At 41.5% G+C, this 13512-nt stretch overlaps 2 protein-coding genes across 3 annotated transcripts in view; one reads left to right on the forward strand and one right to left on the reverse strand.

The window, feature by feature from the left end:
• Positions 1-6424, reverse strand: part of PRLR (prolactin receptor) — a 163923-nt gene extending 157499 nt beyond the window's left edge. Inside the window, exons 1-2 of one of the 2 annotated variants that reach the window (XM_032205702.1) lie at positions 6378-6424; positions 4438-4522 (exon numbers count right to left, since the gene is read on the reverse strand). The gene's annotated coding sequence lies outside the window, so the exon portion shown is untranslated. Of the gene's footprint in view, positions 1-415; positions 1237-4437; positions 4523-6377 lie in introns of those variants that run through there. The other variant, XM_032205703.1, reaches the window with a different exon arrangement.
• A 150-nt stretch (positions 6425-6574) lies between these two features.
• The window catches only part of SPEF2 (sperm flagellar 2), a 65643-nt gene continuing 58705 nt past the window's right edge, over positions 6575-13512 (forward strand). The window contains exons 1-2 of the mRNA XM_032206413.1: positions 6575-6632; positions 7372-7474. Of these exons, the coding sequence (XP_032062304.1) occupies positions 6575-6632; positions 7372-7474 (161 nt within the window). The remainder of the gene's footprint in view (positions 6633-7371; positions 7475-13512) is intronic.

Here is a 13512-nt window from a genome sequence, read left to right on the forward strand (position 1 = left end):
AGAAAAGATAAATCATTATTGTAGAAAATAAAGTCCACACATCTTTTCCTTATAAAATTTAATTTTGTACATTAGCATTATGATGCTATAACTCATCATTCATTATTAAAAGGCACAGCTGGGCACTTTAGCCCATGATCTCTCCTTTGTCTAGCTACATCAACATCACTCCAATTTTATTTTATTTTTTGACTATTTACATCATCAGTTTTACTCTAATTTGCTAACAATTGTGGATTAAAGAACAATTGTGAAAACCTAATGTTCTACCAAGAACATTTCCAACATACAGTATGCTTGACCAATGTTCTCGTTCAACATAATGAGAAAGAATGAGCATCTAAGGCTTTTAAGTATTGGCATTAGGTACAAAGATGCTAGCCAAATTCCAGATTACTTAGTTATATTTGCTTACTTGCATTCCCTCTCCACTTCAGATCAGACACGCTATTCTTCATTTTATACCTTAAAAATAGAATCAAACAGAATTGTTAGTGCACAGTAGATGTCCTATTTCTAAGCAAAAAAGTAGTTGTGTTTCAGTAGCAGCCAAAAGGATCCTAGTTATATTACAACTATTCCCTAGTAATTCTAGACAAAAGCTACAGACAAATGGTGCCCAATTCATGAGCATTTATTAAATGATGAAGATTAAACACTAAGTGACTAGACTTCACGAGTACTTCAAATAAACTCAAAATTTCTAACTGGATGGAAAAGCCTGGCTTCATTAACTTGATTTGTATCTTACAGAGAATCACTATACCAGAGAATAAATTCAACTATGCACAGCAAAAATGAACTATCTGAATTTTACTTGCTACTTAGCTGCCTGCTGTGTAGGAAAAATGAACAACTACAAGAAAACCATTCACATAATGTAAGTTGTAACCATATTATAAAATAGATGTTTGTGTGTGTGGATATGGATAATTATGGAGAATTACCAAAAACATCCTTTGCCAGTACATTCTCTATTTCCTATGGCAGAGAAATTATGGTTCTTAATTTGAAGATTCTACCTCAGCCATAGAATTAAAGCACCTTCTATCCTCTTGATCCCTTTTTTTTCCCATCCATAATGAAACCCACTTCTTGGCTAGCTATCTGTACCAGCTACTTTCTTTTACGAATCTTTATCCAGTTCCAATCTCTAATGCTCAATTTGTTTTAACCCTTGCTCACTGCCTTTCCCAACTACACCTAACGTCCCACTAAGGGCTAACAGCCTGCATAATCTGCCTTCTTTGTGGAAGAAAAAAAAAAAAAAAAAGCACAACTTAACATGGAGTTATAAAAGAAATTAAATTGGTAGTAAAAGGCAAATAAATTATTAAGAATTAAATGCTCAGAAATCAGTAACCAATTCAGTGGCATCACAGCAGCCTCAAAAATAAATAGGCCCTTAATTGCCCACTCCTGTATGTATTTGCTTAAAGCTGTATCTACACATTAATCTCTAATTTTCTCATATCCTACCAGGTCCTTAAGACATATACTCATTATTCAGACAGGTTTTAATAAGCTTTCTACTTTCTTTTGTTTTGCTTTCATGAATTTTCAATCTGTCAGACAGTGTGGTTCTTTTCTTCTATCACTTATGCCTCAGATTTTACTGTTTTGATGCTTTATAACACAGTATTCCTTTCCTCTGGAAACAGTTGAGCAACACTTCCTACCTTGAGGTCAAAGAACCTCTTTGAGATCTTTCAATGGAATTCAGTACACTTCAAAAACAACAACAACAAAAATGCTTTACCAAGTCTGTAAGTCTTCTAACAAACAAAACAAAACAATATAAATATTTCACACATTACTCAATATTGTATACCACTATTTACTGTAGACAGTTCCTGACAAACATGCCACACTGGAGAGAATTTTCCCTTGAAGCTGAAAAATTTATCAGACCTCAGTTTAAAAATGGAAGTCCTATAACTGAAGTAACATGAAACATGTCTTTGGATGCAACTGGTGAGTTCAGTTTTGCACAACAGGCTAAATTATCTTTTTCTTCACTTGGTTACCAGTTAAGAAAATAAATCAAACATCAGCCAGACATAATACTGTTCCTCATATGGGAAGCATTTCACCATGTTTCCTCTTCATAATGTCAGAACATGTCTGCAGTTCTCTTGCCTTAATCTTGCCCAGTCATTTATTGACATTCAAGTTGAACCTACACACTGACAATTTACTTTGCAGTACAGAAAACAATGCACTCAGTTACAATATTTTCTTGAACACAGTGTACCTGGCATCTTTCAGACTGCATCATACATTCTTGTCTCTATTTGAACAAAGGTGACACACTTGATTAAAATACAAAGAGGTAACTTAACAAGTAACTGCAATTCTTTAATACACATTGTATGCAGCCACATTAGCATTGCCAGTGTTTATTTTACATGTACTTAAAAGGGGGAGTTGTGCTTGTTTTTTTTTACTGTACTTATACAGTACACTCACATTTTAGCTTTCTTCATGCAGAAAATAGAAAGAGCTAAATATGCAAGAGAAACCTCAGTTTCTCTCCAGAGACAGAAGTCCCCAACCCCAATACAGTGAAAGAGAGAGAATAAAGCTTGACACCAAATGTACATATAGACCATATCTATTACTTATTAGTTTTTGGTGACACAGCTATTAGAAGCAAGATAGCACTTGAAACACCAGGTCAGCCTGCAACTCAGATGCACAATGCCCTTGTTTAAAAATAACAGAAAAACCACAGCGCTGAAAGTAAAATGTAGAGAACACAACTCCAAAATACACAAAACAATGTACTTCACATAATGAATTGTAACAACGTGTTCATATAAAGCCTGGTTAAGGAATGGAACACCTTACCACAGATCACTGTCAATGCTAAACATTTACACAGATTCAAAACCAGTCTGCATGTATTCATGGAAGTAATTAACTGTACAAGCTTATGTGGGTTCAGAAAAGTCCTTCAGCCACAGTCAGTGGGTGAGAATGTTGTGGAGGGAGTAACTACAGGTTTCAGGATATGATTTCCCCTAATCTCTTCCCCAGAATTTGTTATTGATTAATGTCAGCAACTGGACTAGGCAGACATCTGGTCTGAATTAGTATAACTGTTGCCTTGTGGCAACAAGGAAAACCAGGGTAGGAGTCAGGACAGGGTTCCAGAATTATGACTTCAAAATGGCAGTATGGGGAACGGAGTTCACTGATTTAGTAGCAAACAGCTGTGGTAACACGCTGTAGCACAAACTTCAAGATCATGGAAATTTCTAAACCTTTCTTTAGCGCTTGATCCTCTTCTGTCCTCAGTACAGACGCTTATGAGGATCCAGAGGTGACAGGAGGAAAGCATCTGTGCAGGACAAATATAGTCGAAACTAGGATTCAAAGAGGATGTGGTCATTTGATCACGCTAGAGGGAATAAATGACATGCAAAGTAAAATGAATAATCAAACCAGAGAAGGAAAAGTGGGAAAAAAAAACACTGTCAAACATGCATGTTATTTAGCCTTTTTGCAACTTACCAAGAGACATGGCAAGCAATAAAAAACAAAGTTACAAAAAATAGGAAATTAGCATGTTTATAAAAATTTTAGCGATGCAGCAACAAATTCCAGTGCAAAAAATGAAACTCCTGAAACCACACATTGTTTAATTACACAGTATGTTAGGCTGATACTGTCATTCACAGCTTCAACCTAAATGCAATTTAAGAATTCCAAATGTCTCCATTTGCTTTTTTTTAATCTTCATTGTATTCAGAAGATCATTCCTCCTAACTCCCCCTTCAGAGTAGGATCTTCAACTTTTAAAAGTTCTTCAATTGTCATTTTGTGATAAAAGTCCAAGCTTTTGTTCATAATTTTAAAAACTGGATCCTTGTCCTTTTATTCCATATACATACTACTATTACATCCATGTGATTAAAAACTAATACTGACAACATCTGTAGGCTTGAATAACTAAGAGTGAGTGACATAATCTTCATATTTGCAGTTTCTTTTAGGAGGCCAGAAGGAATGAAAAGCAGCATACAGTCCCTGACACTTCATTTCTGTCTATGTTCAGCAGGTTCCTGTTTGAGATCTTCTGCTCCTTTGGCCATTATAGATATAACCTACAAGCAATTCTCTCTCAAAGCAAGTCCATAAGAGGATGTATGAAGTTTAAAATAAATTTGTATGTATACATTTAAATAAACTTAAAATAAAATCACAGGTTTGTTGGTGAAAACAGCAGATGCATTCTACAGTCTAGTATTAGTGTCTTAAAGTTACATTATCCAATGTACAGTATGCCACAGGAAATCAATTTGTAATTTCCAAGTCAGTCCCACTGGCATTCTTAGCAGAGAATTAAGAAATTAAAAAAACAAAAAACACACCTTATTAAAAAAAAAAAAAAAAAAGCAATTTCAGGAAAGGCAGAAGTAGGGAAAAAGTTACCTTACTTGTTGTCTGCAAGTATTTTCCTTTAAACACTCTGCAGACTCAGCTTTCACCATGCAGAATGCAGACATCTTTCCAAGTTCTTTAAATCAGGAAGAAAATGAAGTAAAAAAATTGATTACTACAACATCCTATCACTACTCAGAATTCTGTTAGAAAGCTACATTAATTTATTAAGAGCTAAGACAGGCTTAGATGAAACAACAAACCACTATAGAATTTAATTATATGAAGGATTTCACGTTTCTCACAAATCTAGCTTATCTGAGTAGGATTTTATCATGTCCACCAGAGCAGATCAAACCAATGTTAATCCACTGCTTATGATAGATTTGAAAATACGTATCAGCTTTTCAAAGTCAGAGGCTATATGGAAAGTAGTTCTAAACTTAATATAAATGACTATTTACAGTAACATTTAAATATATTTAAATATATATATGTATTATATACATTATATATATATATATATGTAATTACTTGAGCTGAGGAAAGAATTCCACAAAAAAAATAAAACAAATTTCTTCTTTGTTCTTTGACATATCAAAGACACACCCACATGGTAGATACTCTCACTAAGAACGTTATATTAGAAAAAAAAAAAAATCAAGGTTTCTACTTCCTCTGAAGTGTGGGTATTTTTATAGTTTACCACATGCACAAAACTTTGTAACTTCAAAAGGATACAAAATTTGCCCTGAATGTACTTCCCCTCTCTTGAAGTTTGTTACTTTATTCATTCATGCCACTAATTTTACAATCTTAAGACATAAACTGTTCAGTTATACCTTTCTTCTAAGAAAACTCAGTAATTTATTTTGATTAAAAGCACACCTTCTGTAAAAGCATAGAGATTAAATGAAAGACTTCTAAAGGTACAGAATCTATAGTATTCAAAGTCATGTCAAGTCATTGTCACTTTTGAAAAATGTTTAATTTGTTGTCTGCCCATCATTAACCACTAGATCCTCCTGCTCTTCTCTAGATTAAGTCATCCTTTAGGATTCAGTGAAAGACACTTGAAGACTTCAATCTACTTTAGATATTCCTGGAAAGAAAGGATTTAAATTCCTATGGGGTACAATGCTTTTTCCAGATGTAGATCTCTTCTCTATTTCCACATTTTTGCAGCACGCTGTTTAAAACGAGGGCACCAAAACTCCTCAAAGTATTTATTTCAACGTGATACTAAACCAAAGACGACCCAGTAAAAAAGAGAAGTAATGCAGTAAGAGCCGATGATTTCAGAGCAATCCTGAAACGCCCCAAACTGGCGGCGCTCAGAGCCCCGCGAGCAGCTGCACTGGCACTCGGATGCCTCACTCAGACTCCTTACACAAGGAGCACTGTTGAAAAACAGCCTTGCAAACGTGTAGCACTGCCAGTTTGAAGCGTGTGCTTTATTTATTTATTTTTTTTATTTTTTTGTTATTTCCCCCTCAGCAGCGTTTTCACTTTTCGCGCTCCCTCCCTCCCCCCCCCCCCCTTCCCCACCCAGCCAACGCGACCATCGGTGCGGTTTGGCGTTCTCCACCGCGAACAATTTATCCCGGGCTCGTTCTCCCCCTCCTGACAGGGCGCTTTCTCAGCCCGAGTCCCCCCTCCGCAAAGCGCCAACACGGCAGGCAGCGAAGCCACCGGCGGCCGAGGCGGAGCTGGGGATGGGGGGGGGGGGAGCAGCGACACTTTATTAAACACCAGCGGGGAGGACAGGAGGGCAGAGGGGCGCCCAGCAGGACCGCAGCCCCCTGCAGCTGGAGCAGCCCCCCCCCCGCCTCAGACCCACGGGGCTCCCCTCAGCCCGCTCCCGCCCAACGAGGCGCTAACGGCTGGCCAACGGCCGTGCGCGCGCGCGCGCCGCTGGCGGCGGGGGCGGGCACGCGCATCCTCCCCCCCCCCTCTTCTCCTCTCCTCCCCCCCCCCCGCGGCGCGCTCACCTTCCTCCTCGCCTCCCCGCCCCGGCCACACCCGCCCCACCTGCGGCGCATGCGCGGCCCTCGGCGGGGCAAGAGAGAGAGCGGGCGGGGTGAGGTGGGAGGGGGGGGCTGTCGCCCCTTCCCTCCGCGCATGCGCCGGGCTCGGGTCGCCGTGGCAACGGGACGCGGTGCCAGGCAGGGCGGGGGCGGCGGCGCTGATGGCGGGGGTGCTGTGCGGGTGGCTCAACGGGGAGGTGCGGCTCTCCCGCAGCCTCGGTGAGTGCAGCCGGGCCATAAAGCCTGCGGCCGGGGAGGGGAGCCCCCGGGACGAGTCCCGCTGCTGTGCCCCGGAGCCCGGCGGTTTGATGAGGAGAGCCCTCAGGAGGGGGGGGTGGCCTTCGGGTGTGTGTGTGGGGGGTGCCAGGCGACACAGACCCTCAGGAGGTGTGAGGAGAGGGTGGATATATCTACATATATACACATATATATACATATATGTACATAAATATGTTTATCTGTGTCTCCAGGGGACACAGTTCCTTTAATCACTGCCCCGTTTTGGGATGCTGGCTTTGGAGAAGCAGCTGTTCCACAAGAGCCCACAACTCTCCGTGGAAGCGCAGCTCTAAAAACTCTGTGTTTAACACTTCCAGCAGAAAACTTCACGGTTATCCTTTATCGCCGCTGTCCCAATGACAGCCGCGACAAAGTTTGCAGAAAGCTTAGCGATCGTTGTTCGTAGCTCTAGCCATTGTCTGGGTGACAACCACGACAAAGTTTTAATTTTCAGCACCGAAAAGGAGAATTAATTGATTGTGCGAAGCTGATGTTGCAAAATAACCGCACTGAAAGAAAACCTATTACTGGCTTAAAAAGGCAGCTCCTAAAATTCTTTTGAAATATTTAATAAGGTTTGTACTTGATTTTGTCATAAAAACAATAGTGAGTAATATTAAAATTAAAGTATGAATTATTTTAATTATGTTATTCTTTCTGGGAAAAATAAACAACTTAGTTCCAGGATCGTTTGCTGAAGAATTTTCTAATGGCTACCTCTTTGGAGAACTTCTACACAAATATGGCCTTCAGGATGACTTTAATAAATTTTCACAGAGCAGGTCAGTACATACGGATAACAAGTCTGTTGCAGGAATCAGACAAAATATTTATTTTTCAGTTGGAATTTGCTAGTGCAAAGGGGAGAAGACGTGGAATTGACCAAAATTTAATGCAACCATCAGTGTAAGTCAAAAACTACTTCTATTTGATGCGCAGCCAAGCTTCCTATTTCCAAAGTTGATCATACTACTTTACAAACATTACACATTTTGAATGTAACTATGGTAGCAACAGGTTAGATCAAAGGTTCTGGAAGTCATAGAATCACAGAAGTCCTTCAGAATGTCTTTAATGCTGGAGATTCTGACATTGTCCCCATAAGTTGAATGAAGACTGGGATACTCAAGTTTTTTTCCTATTCAAGTCCTACCAACTTGTAGGAGAGAAGCTTGAGTGCAGCTAATAGGCAGACAGCAGTTTCTGGTTTCTCTTTCTCAAAATTCTAGATAATTTAGGAACATTTCAGAATACTGAAGCACTCCTGGGGGCTCTTGGAAGAACATTAGGGTACCCACTGATAGCTTAAGGAGGCTTTTACTTCTACAAGCACTAGCAACATCTAAAAAGCTCTATCAACTACCAAGCTGTAGGATAGATAGGGTACAACTATAAGGTAAAAGGATACTCTGAGCTTTTGTTCCCAGATGACTTCTCATTAGGGAAGATCAAGCACCCTTTCAACAGATGCAAGGAGAGGTTAGAAACTCTGCTGAGACAGTGAATGCATTCTCAGCAGATGTGGTGATGCACAATAGGGTGTGATCTGGAGAAACAAGTTGATATCTGCTGGAAAGGACAGACACAAGCAATCCATTAGGATACTGAAGTGCATTGATGATAACTTTCTGAGACAGGTGGTTGAGGGGCTGAAGAAGGGACATGTTCTGCTAGACCTAATATGTACAAACAAGGGAGGTCAGGGGCAGCACTGACTGCAGTGACCGTGAGATGGTGACCTCAGGATTCTGAGAGGAGGGAACAAGCTGAAAACAGTATCACAACTATAGGTTTCAGGAGAGAAGCTTGTTAAGGGACCTGCTTGGAAGAATCCTATACAAATCAGTCCTGGAGAGTAGAAGTGTCCAGGACAAGTGGCTGAATTTTTATTCAAAGGTCACCACCTTCAAGTATGAGAATAGTCCATCTCATTGTGAAGAAAATCAATGAAGGCAGCAGGAGGCATGAATGGATGAACAAGGATCTCTTGACTAAACTGAACCACAAAAAGAAAGCATACATGTACAAGATGTGGAAGCAGTGTTGGGTGGACAAGGACTTGACAAACAGTCTCTGAGTGTGCATGGGAGGCTTTAGGGAAGCCAAATCCCATCTGGAGTTAAAACTGGTGAGGGGCATGAAGGGCAAACAAAAGGATTTTTACAGGTATTTCCACAGCAAAATGAAGACTAGGGAAAACATTACTGCTGAATGGGGCACAGGATCTAGTGGGAAAAAAAAAAAAAAAAAAGAAAAAAGTTTGAGGTACTTAATGTCTTCTCTCTCTGTCTCTGCTGGTAAAACTTGCCTTCAGGAATCCCAGTCCCTTAAGACTAGCAGGAAGACTTCTGGTGGAAGAGGATTAGCTTAAGGAACATTAAAAATGGTATAAATACACAAGTCTGTGGGATGCACCCACAAATGCTGAGGGACCTGGCTGATGTCACTGCTAGGTCACTCTCAATTATCTTTGAAAGGTGATGGTGACTGGGGGTGATTTCTTAGGACTGGAAATGTCACTCCTCTCTTCAAGGAAAGCAAGGAGGAATTGGTCAAGAACAAGAACTGAGGCCTTGCCTCAGTTCCTGAAAACTGATGGAACTAATGAGTATGGGAACATTTTCCAAGCATATTAAGGACAAGAAGATGACTGGGAGTTATCACTGTGGCTTTATGAAGGGGAAATCATGCATAACTAACCTGATAACAGCTTTCTGCAATGAGGTGATGGGCTCAGTGGAAGAGGGAAGATCAATATGTGCTGCTTATTTTGACTTTTGACATCCTCCAACAAAGTTTGAATTTTGAGTTATTGATCGTGAGGAATATGGGCCTGGCAAAGAGCAAAGTCAGTACCCTGAACTTCCAAAGAACAGAATTCCAGCCATGTAAATACCTAGTGGATGGGATCACTTGGGACACTGCTCCTTGGGACAAAGAAGCAGAATGGAGTTAGCCACTCTTTAAGGATGTTTTCCTTACAGCACAAGAACTCTCTATTCCCCATGTAGGAAAGCAAGCAGGGAAGGCAGGATGGAATGGCTGAGCAAGGACTTGCTGGTCAGGCTGAGGTGCAAGAAAGAAATGCACAGGCAGTGGAAGCAGAGACATGAAGCATGGGAAGAGTACAGGGTTGCTGTCTGGGTGTGCAGGGGTGGGATCAGGAAAGCCAAGGCACAGATGGAACTGAGCTTGGCAAGGGATGCAAAGAACAACAAGAAGGGATTCTGTAGGTACATGGGCCAGAAAAGAAAGGCTAAGGAGAGTGTGTCCCCTCTGAGGGATGAGAAGGAAGAATTGGTAATGACAGACCTGGAGAAGGCTGAGGTGCTCAACTTCTTTACCTCAGTCTTCACAGCCAGTCAGGCTTCCCATGTCTCTCATTCCCCTGAACCTGTACGTGAGGGTGGGGGAGCAAAGTCCTTCCCAGCTTAAGTGAAGAGCAGGTTTGAGATGACCTGATGAAACTGAACAGGTACGAGTCTATGGGCCCTGCTGAGAAGCATCTCAGGGTTCTGAGGGCACTGGCTGATGGAGTTGCCAAGCCTCTCTCCATCATATTTGAAAAGTCCTGGCAGTCAGGTGAAGTCACTGGTGCAGTGTCAAGGCACATGCAGGACAAGGAGGTGATCCGAGACAGCCAGCATGGCTTCACCAAGGGCAAGTCATTCCTGACCAATCTGGTGGCCTTCTATGGCAGGGTGACTGCATCAATTGTTTGATGTCATCTACCTGGACTTCTTTAAGGCCTTTAACATGGCCCAACGTGACATCCTGATCTCCAAATTGAAGAGAGATGGATTTGAAGGGTAAACCATTCTGTGGATAAGGAATTGGCTTGATGGCCACACACAGAGAGTGGTGGTCAATGTCTCTATGTCCAGGCAGAGGCCAGTGATGAGTGGTGTCCCTCAGGGACACCAAGATGGGTGCAGTTTAGTATCTTTAACAGATATTAAAGATAAAATTATCTTTATCTTTTATCTTGTCTTGGGACCGATGCTGTTTAATATCTTTATCAACAACATAGACGGTGGGATTGAGTGCACCCTCAGCAAGCTTGCAGATGACACCAAACTGAGATGTACAGTCAGTGCAACAGAAGGAAGGGTGCCATCCAAAGGGACCTGGACAAACTTGAGAAGTGGGCACATGTAAAACTAATGAGGTTCAAGTCAAAGAATGAGGTGCTGCACCTGGGTTGGGGCAAGCACAGACATGAGGACAGAGAAAAACTGATTGGGAGAAAAACTCAGTGAGAGCAGCCCTGCTGCTCTTGGGGGCTCTTGTGGACAAAAAGCTCGACACGAGCCAGCAGTGTGTGCCTGCAGCCCAGAAGGCCAACTGCGTCCTGGGCTGCAGCAACAGAGGGGTGGGCAGCAGGTGGAGGGAGGGGATTGTGCCCCTCTGCTCTGCCCTGGTGAGGCCCCACCTGGGGGCATCCAGGGCTGGGGCCCCCAGCACAAGAGGGACATGGGGCTGTTAGAGCAGGTCCAGAGGAGGGCCATGAAAACGATTAGATGGCTGGAGCTGCTCTCCAGTGAAGAAGGGCTGAGAGAGCTGGGTGTGTTCAGCCTGGAGAAGAGAAAGCTCTGGGGAGACCTCGTTGCAGCTTTTCAGTACTTAAATGGTGCTTATAAAAAGATGGAGTGTGAATTTTTACTTGGGTAGATAATGACAGGACAAGGTGGAATGGTTTTAATCTGAAGGAGGGGAGATTTAGATTAGATGTTAGGAGGAAATTCTTCACTGTAGAAGTGTGGTGAGGCACTGGCACAGGCTGCCCAGAGAAACTGTGGCTGCCTCATCCCTGGAGGTGTTCCAGACCAGGTTGGATTGGGCCCTGGGCAACCTGATCTAGTGGGTGGCATCCCTGCCTATGGCAGTGGGGTTGGAACTAGATGGTCTTTAATGTCCCTTGGACCCCTTCCAACTCATGCCATTCTATGATTCTATGATGAAACAGATGAGTTGTGGTCGAGGGAGGTGAAACGAATGAAGTATGGACTAGGGAAGTGGCCAGTGAGGTGGACTGAAAACTGGCTGAACTTCCAGGTTGTTACCAGAACCACAAAGTGCAGCTGAGAAGTAGTGATTAGTAATGTACCCAGGGGTCAATTCTGAGACCAAAACTGTTTAACATCTTTATTATCAACTTGCATGATGAGATAGAGTGTAACCTCAGTCAGTCTGCAGACCACAAAACTGGAAGGAGTGTTTGATAGAGCAGATGGTTGTGGTTGCCATTCAGAGGGACCTTGATGGGCTGGAGAAAAGGGCTGTCAACACTCTCATGAAGTTCAGCAAAGGGAAATGCAAAGTGCTGTATCTGGGAAGGAAAGTTCCATGCATCAGTTTAAACTGGTGGCCAACTGTCTTGAAACCAGTCGTGCAGAAAAGAGGCCTTGGAGGGCAACAAGCTGACTGTGAGTCAGCCATGTACACTTACTGCGAAGAAGGCTATTTAGCATCCTGGATTATGTCAAGAAGAATTTTGCCATCAGTTTGAAGACAAAGATTACCATATGAGGAAGAACTTCTTTACTGTGAGGGTGACAGAACACTAGAGCATACTGCCAAGAGATGTTGTGGAGTCTCCTTTGGAGATATTCAGAACATGCCTGGATATGATCCTGTGTAACATTCTCTAGGTGATCCTACAGAGGGGTTGGACTAGATCTCTGGAGGTCTCTTCCAACCTCAACCATTCCCTTCTTCTGTGAAGGAGGCTCTACTCAGCCCTGGTGAGACCTTATCCGAAATGCTGTGTCCAGTTTGGGGTTCCCAAGTACAAGAATGACCTGGATATATTGGAGGAGGTCAAGGAAAATGCCATAACAATTATTAAGGTCCTGAAATAACCAACATGAGAGGAAGGAAGGTTGTATTCTTTACCATGATATTCCATGACCTCATCAGGATATTTTGATACTTTCTGCCTTCTCTTCCTTTTACATTTGCTAGTGACATAGATCCTTTAACAGCTATTAACTGATACAATAATACAATAACTGAACTGATACAATATTTCCTCAGTTCCAAGATACTCCTCCTGCACATTAAAGGCAATTATTTCTGTGTAATAGTCATTATATAGTCCTGGAATCTTGGAAGAACCCATGCTTGACAAATCTTACTAGTTATCTATAAAGTAATACTTTTAATTTTTGAGAGTACTATATAATTCAAGGGTCATTTGGTAAACTGTCATCACTCTAATATGTTTTAGTACAGACCAAGGGAAGATCGTAACTACTGGTGTGGCAGTGGAGGAAGTATGGGCAACTGTAATCTAGAGAGTAATAACTGAAAAGAATGGGTGGTCATTTTGATGACCTTCTCAAGCTTAACTATATTAGTTATTAGTTATAACTAATTAGTTATTGCTTAACTATATTAGCTGCTTGTGTTGTGCAGTTCTTTATATAGAACATAGGCATATATATAGTCATAAGAGGAAGAGAATAATAATTGAGAAAGTGGTACTACCTTTTTGAAAGAAACACTGCTGGAAAACATCTTCTAGTTAGTCTGTCCGTATTTGAAAAATTAAATACTATAGTTTTGTCTTATCTCTGAAAATGATCTTGAGATAAGGTTTAGAACATCTTTGTATTATCAAGCATGTTTAAGAATTTCCATCTGATCTGTTTACGCAATAAAAAATTAAGAGGTCATGTCACCACAGTTTTTCAATGCATCCAAGATTTCTGACAGTGGGTGTCACCTTAATCTTGAATCAACTGCAGAAAGATTTTCAATAGCTGTAAGCTAAATTTATATATAATTGTATAAGAAATAAGGCATGGATTGTTATAGT

Source organism: Aythya fuligula, chromosome Z (assembly GCF_009819795.1).
Source record: "Aythya fuligula isolate bAytFul2 chromosome Z, bAytFul2.pri, whole genome shotgun sequence".
NCBI lineage: Eukaryota > Metazoa > Chordata > Aves > Anseriformes > Anatidae > Aythya > Aythya fuligula.